The 21,489-nt window shown below is 37.0% G+C and overlaps 1 protein-coding gene across 2 annotated transcripts; it reads left to right on the forward strand.

The window, feature by feature from the left end:
• The first annotated feature begins 1,531 nt into the window (after nucleotides 1-1,531).
• Nucleotides 1,532-20,932, forward strand: LOC133976602 (T-cell surface glycoprotein CD3 zeta chain-like). 2 transcript variants are annotated; one of them, XM_062414850.1, is made up of 8 exons: nucleotides 1,532-1,746; nucleotides 15,220-15,317; nucleotides 15,789-15,833; nucleotides 16,710-16,778; nucleotides 18,296-18,331; nucleotides 18,579-18,635; nucleotides 19,132-19,161; nucleotides 19,244-20,932. In XM_062414850.1, exons 1-8 carry the CDS (start codon nucleotides 1,686-1,688, stop codon nucleotides 19,310-19,312), a joined length of 465 nt encoding a protein of 154 aa, XP_062270834.1. In that variant the 5' UTR covers nucleotides 1,532-1,685; the 3' UTR covers nucleotides 19,313-20,932. The 2 variants fall into 2 exon arrangements, with proteins under 2 accessions (XP_062270834.1, XP_062270835.1); XM_062414851.1 differs by having other exon boundaries at nucleotides 15,223-15,317.
• Nucleotides 20,933-21,489: the final 557 nt, after the last annotated feature.

Consider the following 21,489-nt stretch of genomic DNA (forward strand, 5'->3'; position numbering starts at 1 on the left):
TATAGTACAAGTACCTCAAACTGTACTACAGTAAAGTACAAGTACCTCAAACTGTACTACAGTAAAGTACAAGTACCTCAAACTGTACTACAGTAAAGTACAAGTACCTCAAACTGTACTACAGTAAAGTACAAGTACCTCAAACTGTACTGCAGTAAAATACAAGTACTTCAAACTGTACTACAGTAAAGTACAAGTACCTCAAACTGTACTACAGTAATGTACAAGTACTTCAAACTGTACTACAGTAAAGTACAAGTACCTCAAACTGTACTACAGTAAAGTACAAGTACCTCAAACTGTACTACAGTAAAGTACAAGTACCTCAAACTGTACTACAGTAAAGTACAAGTACCTCAAACTGTACTACAGTAAAGTACTAGTACCTCAAACTGTACTACAGTAAAGTACAAGTACTTCAAACTGTACTACAGTAAAGTACTAGTACCTCAAACTGTACTACAGTAAAGTACAAGTACCTCAGACTGTACTACAGTAAAGTACAAGTACTTCAGACTGTACTACAGTAAAGTACAAGTACCTCTAACTGTACTACAGTAAAGTACTAGTACCTCAAACTGTACTACAGTAAAGTACAAGTACTTCAGACTGTACTACAGTAAAGTACAAGTACCTCTAACTGTACTACAGTAAAGTATAAGTACCTCAGGCCAGCGAGGGTCGAGGTGCGATTCAGTGAGTGAGATGAACTTTGTTGGCTGTCGAGTGAAAACTGATCAATACGATAGAATGTGTTTATCTCCATGAGCTGTATGAAGGTAAAAGACTTCCTGGACAACAGTCTGACCATAGCAGCAAAACAAGCAATCAGTCGTTAATAGTTATAGACCGACCCGACTACAGTCAACAATAGTCTAGAAGTTGTAAAATAGATCCATGAGATTGAAAGATTGATCTTTTTACTTGGACTGAGAAAATACTTGTTTAACGCAAGATGGACGATGTTGTTGTTGGAGTAAGGTCGATTGTTCGGGGATTGTCACTCAATCTCTATTTAAAGTTAAAGTATAAAGAACTAACAAATAGAAACACCTCAAAATTCTGCTTAAACACAATAATTTAACTAACTAACAAACCGTTATGTAGATAAACTTTTAAATTGTCAACACTGAGAGCTAATTTGTATAAAAAGTAAATAAGTAACCCCGATGACGTCACAGTGATGTCATCGGGGTTATCTCAGATTTGGAGACTTTTAAGTTTGTACCTCGTGTTTTGGAAACTAGAGAAACTGTTTTTAAAAAGATGAAAAGCACCAAAACCAAAGAAATGAAACAGAAATGAAGATGTTTGGGAGTAAGCCCCCCCGCCCCCCCCATCTCTCGATTTCAGTCGCTCCTTCTTTAAAAGATTTACTGAAACACATCAAGAAACAAAAGGAGAAACTTGATATTCTGTTTCCATGTGTAGAAAAAGAAAAAGAAAGTGTGTGTGTGGGAGAAAATGTGTCTCAGTGTTGTGTGTCACCTGGCACAGCAGCTCCTCACCACTTCCTGTTCCATTTCAAGTTGACAGAGGAAGACGGGCTCAGTTTGCTTCGGTGTGTCGTCTCAGTCGGTTCGTCGCTGCTCAACGAGGAACCAAGTTTGAAGAAAGAACCCGTCGCCTGTTGAGTTGTTTGTTGTTGTTGGGTTTTTTTCTTTTTGGTGGGAAGCCAGTTTGGGATGGCGCTCCAGACGTGGATCTCTGGCCTGCTGGTCCTCGCCGCTGTGGTTCCTTCAGCAGGTAACAACACACCGAAACGCTTCGGCACTAAGCCTAAACCGACTTCATCTCTGACTCTGACGGAGCCTTTTCACAGCAGACATCTTGACTTTTAAAAAGCAGGAGAACAAAAACAAACATATTCAAACATTACACAAGAGGGCTGTGACTTATGTTAGGACTCACTTCCACTTTTTTATGGTTTCTGTATTTCTGACCAACGTGGTTTACGGAGACCGTTGATGGGTCGGAGCCGCCGTTAAGTTCAGTCACACCTGTTCGTTTCCTGCTTTTTGAAAGGTTGAAATGTGCTGTGACAAAAAACAACCAAAAAAACAAAAGAAAAGGCTCTATTTCTATTTTAGTTTTTGTTTTTGTTCCTCTTTTTTAAACTCAAATTACAAATTAAATTTGAATTTGATTAAAAAACATATAAAGAAACAAACAAACATGTCGACTCTGCAGCTACGAACAAAGAAATGTGTTTTTTAATAATATAATAACAATAATGTCAGTTTTTAAAAAGTGTTTAATGCAACGTAATTATTGGATCTTTAAAGTGAACCAAAAAAAAGTTAAATAAATAAAGAAACACAAAAAAAACAATCACCAAATTATAATTCAGATGTTGTTTTTGACAGAAATCAAAGCTCGTAATTGTTTCTGTAAACGTGTAACTTCCTGCGAGGATTTTCAAATGCAAACTTTAAAAAAATAAGTTTAAGAAAATAAACTTGATGCCAAATTTTGAGCTGTGACTTCGGCAGCTGGCAGCCATGTTGCTGCAGAGTCTGCAGGTTCAGAGCCACAAGTTTCATTTCTCTCCTTTTTTTATCTTTTATCTTTTTTATTTTATTCGTCTGATTCATTTTGTGTTCAGATTAATATAATTCGGTTCGCTGGTCGAGCTAACTGTAGCAACGTGTAGCTTTAATAAGCCTGATTAACACACGAGCTAACGGAGGCTAACATTAGCATCAACACAAAGACAGGAGCTCCATGTTTTTATCAGTAAATAAGTTAAAATGAGTCGTTTATATTTTGCTTTTCTTCCTAAAATAAAAACATTATCTTACAGCAGCTACAGTTAACATCTTTTTTGCACCTTTACACTTTCAATATTTAATTTTTTTATTGATATTTTATCTTTTATTTACATATATTCTGGTCATTGAGACACAATATTTGATTTCAGCTGCGTGTTTTATAGTTTAAATGACAAATAAATGTACTTATAACTTCCCTAAATGCTTCCACATGTACAACGTAACGTCTACTGCCATGGCAACAAGATAAACAGTATTTGGCACAATTAACGCATGAATTACTTAATCCATATTTTTATATTTTGTATGTATCCAGAACCTCCTCTGCTTATCTTACAGGCTAATATGATGTAGAGTCTGATTTTTAAAGCCAATAAGAAGCTTGTGGCCTCGTGCCGTTAACATGAGACAGAAATCAGGCGCCAAATATATCAAAACAACCGCAACCATCATTAACTCAAACTAATGCAGGTTACATGTTTTTTAATAGTGTTTTTTCTTGGTTGCTTGTTTCCATAAAGTCCTCAAATGTGTCTTAAACCAACAGCGAGTAGCTAAAATGAACATTAACCCTAAAACAGGTATGAGTGGAAAATGAGATGTGAAATTTAAAATCCTATCCATGTCATTTACAACTAAAGTAAAACATTTATTTTGGGTTTTTATGGCTTGTATCTCCTCCAAGATACGTTAAACATGGTCATAATGGTAAAAACAACTGAATGCTTTATTTTAAGTTGTCATTAATATCAAATGTACTAGTTTCTAAACTGATTTTATCATTTCTATCAAAGTATAAACCGATCAACAAACTTAAATTCTACCAATCCAGTTCAACTCAAGGCCCATACAACTAATAGTGCTCCTAACAAAGCATTAAGGTTAGAGTCTGTATCTGCTGCTGCACGCTGCCTGTTTAAGGGTTAAAGCTGTTTGTCTTGCTGTAATCATCCCTTTATAATACAACCACAACTTCTAACTCTACATAAGGTGTCAAATTAAAGTCTAATCCCAACATTAAGCATCTATGTAAGATGTTCCTGCTGTGATGATGATGATGATGAATCAACCTTCACCGCTGAATCCTGCAGGTCTAAAAAGGTTCAGTGAAGTATTTCGGGATGTTTTAGGGAAACATTTCTGTATTTTAAGTTGATGTGAAGCTAATATGAATCTTCATCTTCTATGTTTCAATGTTACAGTGTTTTTAGTAGCAAAGTCTTTTTGTTACTATACTTCCACCACAGCTCAACAGGGAAACACTAAGAGGGAATCTGATACTACTACTAGTACTACTACTACTACTAAAAGTATTACTACTACTACTACTACTACTAAAAGTATTACTACTACTACTACTACTACTAAAAGTATTACTACTACTACTAAAAGTATTACTACTATTAGTACTACTACTACTACAAAAACTACTCCTACTACAAAAAGTACTACTACTATTAAAAAAATTACTCCTACTACAAAAAGTACTCCTACTACAAAAAGTAATGCTACTACTACTGCTACTACAAAAAGTACTACTACTACTACGGCTACTACAAAAAGTACTCCTACTGCAAAAAGTACTAATACTACTACTACTAATACTACTACTACGGCTACTACAAAAAGTACTCCTACTGCAAAAAGTACTACTACTACTACGGCTACTACAAAAAGTACTCCTACTACAAAAAGTACTACTACTACTACGGCTACTACAAAAAGTACTCCTACCACAAAAAGTACTACTACTACTACGGCTACTACAAAAAGTACTCCTACTACAAAAAGTACTACTACTACTACTGCTACTACAACAAGTACTACTACTAATACAAATACAAAAAGTACTGCTACTGTAACACCAGTGTCAGATATCACTTGATGTGACTCAGAAGCTGAAGCTGAATAAAAGCTTCACATCTGCTTTTTAATGACTCCATCTAATCACTTCCATTGAAAAGCACATTTTGAAGCAGATCTTTTAGTCAATATGAAACATTTGCAGCAGTAAAAACACACAAAGTCTGAGAGAACTGGGTGAAAATGTTTTTTTATAACATCATATATTATAATTTGTTGTTGCTGAATCGACAGAAGCTCCGAGCTCGGAGAGTTGAGCAGCGCAACATGACGGCCTCCGTTTAACCAACACAGCAGAAAGTTTCATACGCTGATGAACAACTGAAGAGTGTTAAAGCTGAATTATTCAAATATCTGCTTAAAGACTAACTTCATATTATGCAGCGTGAAGAGTTTTGGAGATAAAAAATAAATGCAGGAATCAGTTTGTTTTTAATTTAAATGAATGTTTTGCCTCATAAATCTTTATTTCTTCTGTGTTTCATGAATAGTTGAAGCCTCTCAGCCTGTTAAACACATGATTAGTGTTAAAACATGAACTTTATTAAAGGCTAATTATGGTTAACTGAAACAAATCCTTTATTAAAAATGTTGTAAATTCAAACAGTGACAGTATGAGGTGGTTTTAAGAGGTTTATTAATGTATTTAAATGCGACATTATTAAAAAAACTATAACATTAAAGTGAGCAGTGACCCCCGATCGTTGAAATTACCCCGACCGTGAAAGGCCCTACCAACTCTGAAGTCCTCTAAAAACTATTTTAGCTCAAATTTCAGACATTTTTTAAGGTTTGCTCAACAAATGACGTCAAATTAACATATTTTAAAGAGATTAAAGAGACATTAATGGATATTTAAGGTTATTTTAAGAACTAAATAGCCTTTACAGGTGATTATAGCCGACATTAATAACATTAATAATGCTTTATTATTAACACCTATCTTAAATTAAACATAATGTCACTACTGTGCTTTGACATGATTGTTTTAATATAAAATAAGTTTGAATAGTTATTAACACGATCATATGAGGTGCAGCAGCTCTGTTTTCTAGTCGAGTAAAGATATTAAGTTGACCTCAGAGAACGAACCCCCCCCCGCTCCTCACTCAGGAAGCTGCAGGTCTGTGGTTTTAGTGTACTGGCTCAAGTTTTATAAGGTCTACAGAGTTTATTAATGTATATTATTATACTATATTATTGCATCATCGTTAAAAAAACAACATTAAAGTGAGAAGTGACCACCGATCGTTAAAACTATACCGATCGTTAAAGGCCCTACCAACTCTGGAAACACTTTTTAGCTCAAATTTGAGGGATTTTTTAAAGTTTGCTAGACAAATAACATCAAATGTAGTCTTTTAATGGGGCGTTGCATCAATTAAAGAGACGTTAATGGATATTTAAGGTTATTTTAAGAACTAAATAGCCTTTACAGGTGATTATAGTCAACATTATTATTAATAATGCTTTATTATCAACACCTGCATGATGTATTTAATGTAAAATAAGTTCTATTTCTTTATTAACATAATCATATGAGGTTTAGCAGCTATGTGGTTTTAGTGCACTGGCTCAAGTTTTATAAGGTCTACAGAGTTTATTAATGTATATTATTATAGTATATTATTGCATCATCGTTAAAAAAACAACATTACAGTGAGAAGTGGCCCCCGATCGTTAAAACTACACCGACCGTGAAAGGCCCTACCAACTCTGAAGCCCTCGTAAATCACGTTTAAGCTCAAATTTGAGGCATTTGTTTAAGCTTTGCTCGACAAATTAAGTCAATTTAACATCTTTTAAAGAGATTAAAGATACATTAATGTATATTTAAGGTTATTTTAAGAACTAAATAGCCTTTACAGGTGATTATAGTCTACATTATTATTAATAATGATTTATTATCAACACCTGTCGTAGCACATAATGACACTACATGATGTATTTAATGTAAAATGTGGTTTTAGTTTACTGGCTCAAGGTTTATAAGGTCTACAGGGTTTATTAATGTATATTATTATAGTATATTAGCGCATCATCATTAACAAAACAACGTTAGAGTGAGAAGTGACGCCCGATCGTTAAAACTACACCGACCGTTAAAGGCCCTACCAACTCTGAAACCCTCGTAAAACACTTTTTTAGCTCAAATTTGAGGCATTTTTTAAGGTTTGCTCGACAAATAACATCAAATGTAGTCTTTTCATGTGGCGTTGCATCAATTAAAGAGACATATTTAAAGGACTAAATAGCCTTTACAGGTGATTATAGTCAACACTATTATTAATAATGCTTTATTATCAACACCTGCATGATGTATTTAATGTAAAATAAGTTCTATTTCCTTATTAACATGATCATATGAGGTGCAGCAGCTCTGCTCTGTAGTGAAGATATTAAGTTGACCACAGAGAGTGAACCCTCCTGTTCAGGAAGCAGCAGCCCTGTGGTTTCAGCTTTAAGAGCTGAGCTGTGTTTCCCAAACTGAGTGTCGGCTCTCTGTGGTGATAGAAGTGTCAGAAACGTACGCTGGTAGAGACGAGAGTTTCAGTCCTCACATGAGAAGCTTTTTACACATATGTTCACAGCGGGTCTCTAATAAAAACTCTTTGTGTTCTGCAGTCGTCGTTTATAAAGGTAGAAAACATGGAGGCGAGAGAAAGAAAGAGAGAGAGAGAGAGATGAAGCTCGGTGGCAGAAACGAGAGAGAAGAAAACAGAAAGCTGAGGTGAAACAATAAAAAGTAGATTGTAGAGGAGGCTGCGAGGTGTCCTGATTACTTCCAGGTGTTCAGGAACAAACTGCTTCGTCTGAAACCGCTCGAGCAAACTGACATCTCTGCCTTCACTGCAGCTCGCTGACACATTTAGCAGCTTCTCTAAACACTCGACATAAAATCAGTTTTGTCATCACATCGCTCACACTGACACTTGTGTCATCAGATAGCACGTCTGAGATGATGAAATGATGAGTGTTAAGCAGAAATTAGGCAACAAGTTTCACCAAACATGAGCCGATAACTTATCACACTTAAGATAAATTCTGCAGAAAGTCAAACTGATAAAGGTCAAAAAGGTCACAAGAGAATCATTTTAAATAATACATTATATAAAAATAATCATACAATTATAGGTAATAAATAAAAATAATAGTAATTAAAGAAAAATAATACAATTAAATATTTAATAAATGAGAAATAATGATAAAATAAGATATATAAACTGGAATTACTGGAATAATCTAAATAAATAAATACAATATGAGAAGTGATACAATTGAAACAGATATATATTATATTGATTATATAGATTATATGATGAAATAGGGTCTACTAAGGGTCCACTGAGGGTTTACTAAGGGTTTACTAAGGATCTACTAGTGGGGCTACTAAGGGTTTACTAATTGGGCTTTTCCATGATACAGTTCTAGCACTACTCGGCTCGACTCAACTCGGTTTTGGTACCAGGTGGTTTTCCATTACTTCATAGTACCTCCTCAACGTGGGCGGGGTCGTAATAGCACGGCTGCACAAAACTGGCGTGACTTCGACACAAACACATAAACAATGGAGGACATGGAGGTGATGGTGTACTTGCTGCTGTATGAGGCTTTCTGTCTCACACAAAGCAAGAGAAGAGAAACCAATCTCTGTAACGCTGTTGTTGGTACTTTAAAATGCCGGGTTTGATTCTTGTGTGGGATGGCTCATGACTCTTCCAGTGACTCTCGGACCAATCAGTGGCCGGCAGTCTGTTGACGTCACATTTTAGTATCGGCTCGGCTTGCTTGGAACCTCGGCAGAGCAGATACTAAAAAAGTACCAGGTACCAGGTATTATCCCTGATGGAGCAGCAGGTACCAGGTACTATCCCTGATGGAGACGCAAAGAAGTCTAGTCGAGTCGAGTAGAGCTAGAACTGTATAATGAAAAAGCCCCATACGGGTCTACTGAGGATCTACTGAGGGGCTATTAAGGGGCTACTAAGGGTATATTAAGGGTCTACTAAGGGTATATTAAGGGGCTACTAGGGGTCTACTTAAGGGGCTACTAAGGGTCTATTAAGGGGCTACTAAGGGTTTACTAAACGTCTCTGTTTTCCAGCGTCACGTTTGACAAGTTGGGTGTTTTTCTTTTTCAAAACGAGTCCATAAAATCAATCAGTCAAACTTTAAAGTAATTTAATATTGGAACTGATACACATCACGACACAGAGAAATTAAACTGTGAAAAATAATAGCTGACCTGTTTCTAGATAACCACTCAAAGCCAACATTCACACATTAACATAACACACCAGCTGCAGCGCTCTATAAACCACAGACTAAAATAAATATGGACAAAATGTCTCCACTTCCTGCCACCATGCATTAAGGTTAAGCCTAAAAACGAGACGATGACTTCATGCTGCTTTACAGCGACCGAAGGGACAGAACATTACTTTATCAGGGAGACTGAAGAACAAAAAAAGCATCTAAGAAAACAGATTTAGTGTCATGAGCTAACGTGAAGCTCTGAAGACGGCCAGTGTTTCTGTCTAATAAACACAATTTATCCCTTTAGTACTGCAATACTACAATAATCTACTCTCACTACTACGATTATTGCTATTAATACAATTTTAGTACTGCAATAGTACACTATTAATATCTTTGATAGTTGGTTTATTCATTGATTAACAGACTGACGACGGAAACGAGTCCAGTGTTGGGTCCAATGTTAGGTATAAGCAGATCACATATACAGAATGACAAAAGTATTACAACATTATATTGGACCTTACATGGATCGTTCTTGGAAGTTCACAGTTTATAAATGACACAAGGATCAAGGAGAATGCAACCAAAGAAATAAAACAAAATCAGCACCCAGGAAAGAGCATTAGGGAGGTACAGAGGCGCAAGAGGGGGGCGGGGGGGGGGGGCAATTAACATCACAGCAACCTCTGCGTACTAAGTCTGCTGTAGAGCCTGGCAGGAGGTTCAAGAAGGGTGCAAACAACTTACCTCTCAAAATACCTCTCATTCCCCTTTAAAACTGAGCTCAGGTGCTCCATTGGTAGAACTTTAAATACTTCTCCATACCTTTGGGTTAACAGCTGGAGGTCTGGACTTAATCCACTGAATTAGTAGCCGATGCATCTCCTGGCAAAAACAAACCAGGATCTATTAGTATGTTCTTACCAAAGAATTAAGTTAATTTCCTTTTGAGACTTTTTCCCAAAACCTAAATATCAAAGGGCAGTGCTTGATGCAATGAATATAAGAACCTAACCTCCTGTTTGCATTTAACACAGAGGGGAGATTTAGGATAGAAAGTATTCAGAGATCGGAGCGTTGCGTTGTAATCTATGAAGGATCCTGTACTGACTTCACTGCATCGGACAACGCTTCCTCTCCAAACTCTGCTGCTTCATCCCTGTTCAATAAGCCTTTAAATGTGTCACTATCACATGAATTGAGGGACTGTAGCTTCCTGTAGAAGTAGGACATCATTTTCCTGTTATGGTGAAATTGTAACATGAATGAGTCGGTAACTGAGGCTATTGGCCGGGCTTCAACAGATAACAGTTTATCATCCTCAAACAGATCACCGACTATTCTAATACCACGATCATAGCAGCACTGGAATATATTTGTACCGAGAGCTGAAGGGAAGGCCTTGTTCTGTATAATGGGCTGATGGGCTGATGTGGGCTGATGTACTCTCCCAGGTTCTGATTGTGTTCATCATCATTTGACTGTTTTTCACCTCGATTGGAAGCAAATATGTCTCATTAGCAGCGAGGCTGAGTGGGGACAGAGAGGGGGAATGCCAGGCGTCAATTTAGGTTTCCTGTATAGAATCCATCAAATGTTTTAGCCCTCCTAACACTATACACTATATATGACAAGCCCAATTATAAAGCATAAAGTCAGGCATTGAAAGACCTCCACTCTCTCTGGGTAACCGCAGTGTTTTAAGACTGAAACATGTTTTTTTTTCCATGCACGATGAATTTTGAAATAGCTTTATTAATATCAGAAAATACAGACTTATTGATCATCAAAGGGAGCATTTGCATTGTGAACAGAATTCATTTTGATTAAACTCACTCTACCTCAAACCACCTGAGCAGATCACTTTCAGGTTCAGGTTCATTCAGGTTGGCAGAGACCTTAACACCTAAATATGTGAAACCGGAATCAGATCATTTGAAGGGAATCTCTATAGTCCGGATAAGGGCAGGAATAGAAGTTTCAGGCTGAGTCAGAAACAGAGACTAACACCAGAAGTATCGTCCGCGCCCCTTATTGCCTCTGAAAGTGGCTCGATAGCTAAAGCAAATAGCAGAGGAGACAAGGGGAAGCCCTGTCTGGTGCCTCGTCGAAGATGAAAGGCCTCTGAAGAGACGCTATTAACCAGCACTCTCACCATGGGGGGGCACTGTAGAGCAGATATAATCGAATTCCACCCAATCAAAAGCTTTAGCTGCATCTAAAGCTACACATATAATTCTCTCTTTACTGCAGTTTGCGTAACACGTTGAGTTTGTTATGCAAGAGAAAAATACAATAAACCCGATGAAAATACTGATTTACATGATTTACTTTTGATAACTTGAATATTTCTTGTTACTATGTATTTTTACATATGGTCAAGTAGTCATGTTTTGCTGATTTGCTGGAAAACGCTCAGCAGAATGACAGATATAGGTTAGATTTAGTTGGCAAAGCCCCAGAATAATGTATCACTACTGGAAATATCTGAGCTTTCTGTAACGGTATAAGAACCTTGGACTCTGGAGCAAATCTTTGTCAGTGTCTCATGCATGAAGACATCAGTTGGAAATAAATAAACATGCATTAACAGAAAGAATTCCTGATTGACCTCATACAATCAAGAACATCACAGAAACACGTATCCTCATTTCTGCAGGTGTATGTGACCAAAAAAAAGCACCAATTATAAAATATTAGAGTGTCGTCGGCATATTGGAGCCGTTTAACACGTTATGTTTGTTAGGCAAGAAAAAAGGCAAAATGATGAACTAGAAGGAGACGACGGACGCATCACGTTATGTTTTCTGTCTTATAAACACGCAGACCTTTAGCTGATTTAAGGCGACCGCAGTCTGTGAGGTTGAGGTTCATTCAGGAAACCGTCGCTGCTCTCGGAGCTTCACGAGTCTCACGTTCACATTTGACAAACACAGTTTAATTAATGCTGAGTCTCTGCTGCTGTTTCCACTCGACCCCTCTTTAACCCACTAATCGGGTTAAACCACACAGAGAGAGATAGGTGGAAAATTATAATTAAGATTATCTGAAAGTCTGAATGAATCAGTCTGAACACACACACACACATGAAACACTCACGTCAGAGTAAAACTGGTGTTTCCGTGTGTTTACTGTCAGCTGGTTGCAGTTTACTGTAAACGCTGACTTTTAAACTTAACATTATAATATCAGGAGTTTTTTTTTTTGTTCCAGTCGTGTTTCGGAAAATGTTGATTCATGTAAACGTCTGAAGATCCAGAAAGAAGCCGAGCGATGGAGTCTGCTGTTACCTTTATTATTTAAATATCAGCCGACGTGAAGCTTTTAACCTGCAGGAAGTGAAGCTGTGAAGAGCTGCTGCACAAAGTTACAACACATCTGTTTGTTTCTCTCACAGCTGCAAAACATCATTAGTTTTACTTTATTAAACAGCTGATTATTCGATCAAGTCATCAGTTAATCGCTCGATCGTCACGGTTCGACGTTGCGTCTTCACACGTCTTGTTTTGTCTTATTTTACCAAAAAACTCAAAGAAATCCAGTTTAAATGAACATGATGAAGAAAAGATGATGATTAGTTTAGTTTATTATTAATAAGTCATTAAACTCAAACTCACACATATTTAAATAAAGTAAATAATCATTCTTGTCTTTTATCTCCTTTAGAAATAGAGAAAAGCCAAAAGGGAAAAATATCAAACACATCACATTTATATTAATTAGCTTTAAACATCATGCATATAATAATAATACAGTGCAAACATCCACATATATATACATATTTCCTTCTATATGCACGGTTATAAATCCCCCAAAGCACCAAGGGTCTTATACATAAAGTAATCCCTTACAAAATTAATATAAACAATAATATTTATGCTTCAGTTTTTGTCTTTATTACATTTTTAAAATCTTTGTAGTTTCAATTATTTTGCGAGTATATTCCACAAATTGATCCTTTTTTTTTTTGCTTTAATTACATTTTCTCTGGATTCAGTCTGGAATCTTCTTATTTTTAACTTTATATATTAAACTGTGAAGATTTAAAGTCCAGCAGATTTCTACATTTGATCTCTAAAGTCGTCTTCTTCCAATCGGGGAAATAGTGACGAACACTTTTCCGATTATTGATCCTTTTCTAAATGTTATTGATCAGATTCTGTAAATATGACGATGATGTTTTTATATCTGATGTTTATGATGGAAACCTTTGAAAGGAAAAACAAGCTCATGATGAGTCAGCTTTAAATTAGTCTTTAAGAGAAATGTGATGAAGCTTTTTCCGCTCATGGAGTCAGTGAAGAAGAAGAAGAAGAAGGAAGTGTGTTTACAGCTGAAAGCTCCGGTTAACGTTGACTCACTGCAGCTTATAATGAGCTGATAGACACTTAAATACAGTTTCAGTGGAAAGAAATACTCCTTCTCTTCTTCATTAGTGTGTGAATATGTATATAGATGTATTTCCATCAATAAACACAAGTTAGAGACGCACAAAACAAACATGATAATTATAATTTCTGCAGCTTTACAGACAAGATATAAATATAGAAAGTATAATAATTAAAGATTAATGCAAACAAGAATGAATAAAATAGATTAACCCTCCTGTTGTCCTAGAGTCAAGGAAGGAAGAGAGGCAGAAAGAAGGAAGGAAGGAAAGGAGGGATGGAGGAAGAAGGAAGGAGGGAGGAAGGATGGACGGGAGGAAGAAGGAAGGAAAGGAGGGAGGGAGAAAGGAAGGATGGAAGGGAGGAAGAAGGAAAGGAGGGAGGAAGGATGGACGGGAGGAAGAAGGAAGGAAAGGAGGGAGGAAGGAAGGATGGAAGGGAGGAAGAAGGAAGGAGGGAGGAAGGATGGAAGGGAGGAAGAAGGAAGGAAAGGAGGGAGGGAGGAAGGAAGGATGGAAGGGAGGAAGAAGGAAAGGAGGGAGGGAGGGAGGAAGGAAGGAAAGAAGGAAGGTAGGTAGGAAGGAAGAAAGGAATGAAGGAGGGAAGGGAAGGAGGAAGGAAAGAAGGAACAGTCAAAACAGACGGTGTCAATTTGACCCGGGAGGACGATACGAAGGTTAAACATGTAAAGTTTATTATTAAAGAGAAAAATACAATAAACTAAACAAATATACTGATTTACTTCATTTACTTTTGATAACTTGGATATTTCTGCAGGTTATGTGACATATAAAGTGTGTTAGAGAAGAAAAAAACAACCAGGCATCAAGTAAAATGTACAAATCTTTGCCCAGAAATGAAAAATATAATTCTTTATGTTTTTATATTTAATGTTTCATCAGGAGGTGAAACACTGAACTGTGCTTCCTCTGCTCCTTCTGGTTCATGCAGCTTTAATTTAAACTTATTGAAACATTTTAAAGGACGATGTCGTGTTTTATAAGCTCATAATTATTATCTTACGCAACCTTTCTCCAACTGCTCACATTAATAATCTTTAGATGAGATATTCTGCTCTTTATTTAATACATTAATAGGTGTTTTCTCTTTATATATAAAGCAGCTTATCTAATATAAAATGTGTCAGAAACCTTCAATTAAGTTTATTTACTGGTGGAAGAAGCACTCAGTAGTTCTAATATGATGTTTGTCCTGCATTTAAAGTATTAATTATGCAGAATTAACCTTTTTTATGAGTATTATAATTCGTTTATATGCATGTTTGTGTAACTAAGGTTTAATTTATCTCTTCTGTAATCAGACGAGCTGATCTGTGAACGTGTTTGAGGCTCATCGTGTGCATGAAACTCACAGCGCTATACGTTCATCAGATAGTACGCCCACCCTGACCACACACACACACACACACACACACACACACACACACACACACACACACACACACACACACACTTCCTGTTCTGTTTATATTTGCTCTATCTTTGCTCTTATCTGACTGAACTTACCCCCCGAACCCCAGAGTCACATTAACAATCTGACAGGGTTGTGAAATCACTTCCGAAAAAAAGACGCCTATAATCTGTTTATCATCAGCGTTGCCATGGCGATGGTGCAGGGGGGAGGCCGATGGACACGAGATTCACTTGGTTGAATCCTGAGAAACAAAAAAACTTCACTGACTTAAAGTTTAAAAAAAAGAAAAAAGAAAAAAAGGGTGAAAAGTGAAGCTGGTTCAGGTTTGGTGGTCGAGATTCAGTGAAGTCGGTCTGAGACTGAAATAAACTAAAACAACCGTCACGCTAATATAGAAATGAGGTACTTGTACTTCACTGTAGTACAGTTTGAGGTACTTGTACTTTACTGTAGTACAGTTTGAGGTACTTGTACTTTAAACTCTTTGTGTTTTTATTCTGCAGAAGCTTTGAACATGTACGACCCTCAGCTGTGTTACATCCTGGACGGCTTCCTCGGTCTGTACGGACTCATCATCACCGGCATGTTCATCAAGGAGAAGGTCCGACACACACACACACACACAGTAACACACACACACGCACACACACACACACACACAGTAACACGCACACACACACACACACACACACACGCACACACACACACACACAGTAACACACACACGCACACACACGCACACACACACAGACACACACACACACACACACACACACACACGCACACACACACACACACACACACACGCACACACACACACACACAGTAACACACACACGCACACACACGCACACACACACAGACACACACACACACACACACACACACACACACACACAGTAACACACACACGCACGCACACACACACACACACACACACACACGCACACACACACGCACACAGACACACACACACACAAGCACACACACACACACGAACACACACGCACACACACACACACACACACACACACAAAGTTTTATCATCTCACACATTTCTGTTTTTCTTTAGTTCTTCAGAACCAAATCGAAGGTAGCAGAGGACAGCATCTACTCTGTGAGTCTTTATACCTTCTAACTTTCATATTCATCACCTCCTGTTGTCCTCGAGTCAAGGAAGGAAGGGAGGAAGGGAGGAAGAAGGAAGGAAAGGAGGGAGGGAGGAAGGAGGGAAGGAAAGGAAGGAAGGATGAGGAAAGAAGGAAGGAAAGGAGGGAGGTAGGAAGGAAAGGAAGGAAGGAAGGAAGGTAGGGGGGGAGGAAAGAAGGAAGGATAGGGGATGAGAAGGAAGGAGGGAGGAAGGAAGGAAAGGAGGAAGGGAGGAAGAAGGAAGGAAAGGAGGGAGGGAAGGAAGGAAGGAAGGATGGAGGAAAGAAGGAAGGAAAGGAGGGAGGTAGGAAGGAAAGGAAGGAAGGAAGGAAGGTAGGGGGGAGGAAAGAAGGAAGGATAGGGGATGAGAAGGAAGGAGGGAGGAAGGAAGGAAAGGAGGAAGGGAGGAAGAAGGAAGGAAAGGAGGGAAGGAGGAAGGAAGGAAGGAAGGAAGGAAGGAAGGAAGGAAGGAAAGGAAGGAAGGAAGGACAGAGGAAAGAAGGAAGGAAGGTAGGAGGGGAGGGAGGAAGGAAAGAAGGAAGGAAAGGAGGGAGGTAGGAAGGAAAGGAAGGAAGGTAGGAGGGGAGGAAAGAAAGAGAGAAGGAAGGAGGGAGGAAGGAAAGGAAGGAGGGAAGGAAAGGAAGGAGGGAAGGAAAGAGGAAGGACAGATGGAAGGTAGGGGGGATGGAGGAAAGAAAGAGAGAAGGAGGGAGGAAGGAAAGAAGGAACAGTCAAAAAACAGACGGAGACAAACTCATCAGGACCAAGTTTTAACTTCTGATCATTAATTCGTTGTTTGATCCATAAAGAGTTTAAATGACTCTTTTCTCTTTGTGTGTTTTAGGATCTGCAGGGTCAGGACAACGCTCCGTACGCTCCGCTGATGCCCAACAGAGATCCTGAGAGAGGAAGAGTGAGTGTTCCTGTTCATGTGTACTAAATATTAATATATCTGATGGTTCTATCGGAGAACACACGGGAAGAACATAGAACACGAGATCCTTCAGGTTCTGTTAATGTGATGAAAACTGTTTTTTCTAATTGCTAAAAACACAATTTTGCAAACTAGTCTGATTTGATCAAAATACCTCAAATATCCTGCAGAATGAATCACTGCAACCACAACTACACAAAGCATTATCAAAATCTAACTTTTGCACCAACCGGCTCAAACTTCATTCATATTAGCAGATGTTTGTCTAACCAACTAAACACTGTTAATAATGAAAAGCTCTCTCATCTTTAGTATGCTTTGCTATAATACTAACATAGTTCAAATTGTAGAAAATTCTTCAGATTGTTGCACAGAACTATTTGCAGATACACAAACATGCTGTCAGTGCAACATATGCACAGCAGATATATTTACATTGGAGTGAACAAACATATGCTCACAAAAAAACAGTAAACTGAAAAGAAAATTGCAAAAAAGAGGCAAGAAAAATAATTAGGCAGCATCTTTCTGCACAGCTAGGTCTGAACACAACGCCTCGTCCATCACTCTTCCTCCCCCTCTCATTCTCACCCTCCCTCTTCCTCCCCCTCTCATTCTCACCCTCCCTCTTCCTCCCCCTCTCATTCTCACCCTCCCTCTTCCTCTTCCTCTCTCTGCAATGTTTTCCATTGTTGTTGTAAAAAAAAGAAGGTGCTCACCTGTGGTCTTTTCATAGAGCTTACTTACTTCCTGTTTGAAGTGGTAACAAAGAACCATTGAGGTGATTGGCAGGTGGCTCATATATCGGCCAATTAGCTCATGTAGTGTCATTTTGAATGCAGACGTGACTTTATGTCAGATTGTTGTGTTATTCAGAGAACCTGCAACATGTGTGTAAAGCAGAAAACGTGTTTAGACTTTTGAAGACTTGAGAAGAGGTTTTGCTCTCTGTGTGTCAGTTTAAATAATTGTGCTATGATGTCATTTTAGTGTGTTAGCAACTGGAACAAACTTCCTCCCTTGTTCCTCCCTTCCATCCTTCCTCCCTCCTTTCCTTCCCTCTTCCTTTCCTTCCATCCTTCCTTCCTTCCTCCCTTCCATCCTTCCTCCATCCTTTCCTTCCTTCTTCCTTTCCTTCCATCCTTCCTTCCATCCTTCCATCCTTCCTCCCTTCCTTCCTTCCTTCCTTCCTTCCTCCCTTCCTTCCTTCCTCCCTCCCTCCCTCCCTTCCATCCTTCCTTCCTTCCTCCCTTCCATCCTTCCTCCCTTCCTTCCTTCCTTCCTTCCTACCTCCCTTCCTTCCTTGACTCGAGGACAACAGGAGGGTTAAGTTTATATTGTTCTTTAACTATTAAAGGTTCTCTAAAAAAGACAACAGCAGAAAGAGACAGACTCAGAAGAACCTTCGACAGAACCTGGTAGAACCCTGAAACAGTCCAATCAATCATGTCTTTATTTCCTGGTTCTAATCGGTTCTGTTTTGTTCTGATCAACAGAACCGTAAAGCAGCAGACGATAACGCCACCTACACGGTAAACACACATTAACATTATTGGTTTAGAAAATGTTGCTTTGTATTTATAAAACCTGTTTGTAGTTTGTTTGTTCATTAATATAAATATATAATAAATAATTAATTATGTTCATGAATATAAATATATAATAAATAATTCATTATGTTCATTAATATAAATATATAATAAATAATTCATTATGTTCATTAATATAAATATATAATAAATAATTCATTATGACGCATTTAATGATTCTTTTATTCAGGATCTGAACCAAAAACGTACAGAAAGCAGCTACAAGGAACTTCCTGCCAGGAAAGAGGTGAGTGTTCATGTTTTACTTTTATTATTTCAGTATTAATCTGATAAAACAAACATTAAAGTTCATTATTACATGAAAATATATATTTTTTAATTATTTAATTAAGAGGTACTTGTACTTTACTATAGTACAGTTTGAGGTACTTGTACTTTACTGTAGTACAGTTTGAGGTACTTGTACTTTACTGTAGTACAGTTAGAGGTACTTGTACTTTACTGTAGTACAGTTAGAGGTACTTGTACTTTACTGTAGTACAGTTTGAGGTACTTGTACTTTACTGTAGTACAGTTTGAGGTACTTGTACTTTACTGTAGTACAGTTTGAGGTACTTGTACTTTTTGTAGTACAGTTTGAGGTACTTGTACTTTACTGTAGTACAGTTTGAGGTACTTGTACTTTACTGTAGTACAGTTTGAGGTACTTGTACTTTACTGTAGTACAGTTTGAGGTACTTATTAAGTGAACATATTTATGATGTATTGTTGTTTATTTGCAGCGTCAGAGGAAGAACGAGCAGGTGTACCAGGTGAGAGGTTTTTACTTTTTATGAATCAGTGAAATAATCAATGAGTCTGATTGATTTAATAACTGATGTTTTTATGTTTCAGGGTCTGAGTTCGGCCACCAGAGACACCTACGACTCGCTCCAGATGCAGCAGCTTCCTGCTCGCAACTAAACAACACCAACAAACATCCGATTTTGGAGCAATTTGGCTTTTTATTGGTTGCTACGGCGACAGTTTGATCGTCTGTTTTAGATTTCGTAGGTTTTTGTCTTCGATGATTCGTCGAGATCTGAACGCAGTCTAGTCGAACTGTTGTTAGATAGTCTGTTTTATTACGTAGATTCTTATTTGGAGGGGTTTTTTTTGTAAATGTTAAATATGACATCATAACGCTGACATGTGAAGAGTTCGTGTTTCTAAACATTTTTATCGTCCAGTTTAACAAAAGACAAAACAAGTTTATTTTTAGAGCATCTTTCAAACACAGAAAAATAAAAAAGCAATTAACAGAATTACAGAAAAGTTCAGTTACAGTGCAGAAGATAAATAACAGGAACAAAAGAGACAAATCTAATAAGCTGAATGAGCTTCATGAGTTCAATTACAGAAAATACTTAAACCTGCATTAAGATCTTGAGCCTCTCTGAACGTTGTCATCCAGAATCAAACAGCAGCGACGTCGATCTCATACCGAAGAGTCTCGTTTCAACACGTTCACCTCAAACGAGACCTCGTGATGTCATACGTGTCTCAAACGTGTTGTTGTTGTTTTTTAACCTGCAGCATTGAAACTTACACAAGCCTCCAAAATCCTGACAAGAAATATTATTTTTATCCCCGTGTGTAAGAACAAGATTCAAGATTCAAGATTCAGAAGCACAACAACAACTTTTAATAACTTGAATGAAGAAGATAATGACTCATGAGGATGTTTAGTGTTAAAGTTAAACGTGTCGTATCAACATTTATGAACTTTAAAGGTGCAGTGTGGAAGCTTTAGTGGAAGAGACTCATGAGGATGTTTTAATGAGTTTATAATCAGTCTTATTTAGTTTAATATAGTCTTATTTGTACATGTGTGTCAAGATCCTGTTTATACAAGATTTGGGAAAAAGCTGCAAAGTTAAAAAAACTTTCATAAGAAGATAAAACAATAATTTTAAGGCTTCTGAAGCTTTGTAGAAACTTTTATCTATTAAAATCTGAATAATAGCATCACTGAGTTAACTTCTTGTATTCATTATGAGCTCTTTCTTTAACTGCAGTAGCAACGTTTGACCACCAGATGGCGCCACTTTGACTGTATTCAATGCTGGCAGTGTTTTTATAGTTAGATGTAAAATAACTGCTCAGTGTGTTTGTTGTGTAAATATAAATCTGCTTTAAAGATGAAACATGCTTCATTTAATCTGAGTAAAATCTGGAGACAAACAACTTAAAGCTGCATTATATATTTAAATATATTAAAAATAAGATAATATTTTATAGTAAGATTGAAAAACGTTATAGTTGCTTCAAAAAGTAATTTAACAAAAAAGCAAAAAAGAGCTGTTTCCATTTCAAATCTCCTCTCTTATGTTTTATATTACATTAGTTTGTAGAACATTATTATCATTAAAAATATTTTCTGAAAACTACTGAAATAGAAATATTCAGTTGGCCTGATATTTTCCTGAGAATGTGTGCGTTAATGTTTTAGCTTTGTTGTTGTTTGCTCTGTAAAAGCTTCTCTGAGCTCAAATGTGACATGAAATGTTTTATAAAAATGTTTTAATAAAAGTTAAAGCAGCTCAAAAAGCCTCCTGCTGGACAAAAGCAAGATTTCATCATTCATTAAAAAACATTCAGTTATTATTTATAATTTACACATTTATATTTATGTATTTTAATTCATTTATTGGGCTTCTGATGGACTTTAATATATGTTGGTGTTTTTAAAGGATTAACGTTACTATTTAAGGGAAGTCTACCAAATTATATTAAAGCTGCTTCTTTATTTAAAAACTACCTTAAATTGTCCGTACAATCTAATAATAGTAATAACAATAATAATAACAGCAGTGTGTAACTTTTAAGGGGTTTTAACCTCTTTAAACAAAACCCTTAATCCTCCATATCAAACACTTTGTGTTTTTTTAGGGTAAATTAAGGATTAATTTCAGGTATTTTTAAATTGTGTGTATGGAAAACATCATTTTAATTGACACTGGATATATTTATGAGCCTATTATGAATATCATAAATATATGAAAAGAGTAAAAAATTAGATTCATACAGATTAAAGTTTATCCGGCAGTACTAGTAGTATTAATATAAATACTGCAGTACTTGTATTATTATTAAAAATA

The sequence above is a fragment of the Scomber scombrus genome, chromosome 24 (assembly GCF_963691925.1).
Source record: "Scomber scombrus chromosome 24, fScoSco1.1, whole genome shotgun sequence".
NCBI classification, from domain to species: Eukaryota; Metazoa; Chordata; class Actinopteri; order Scombriformes; family Scombridae; genus Scomber; species Scomber scombrus.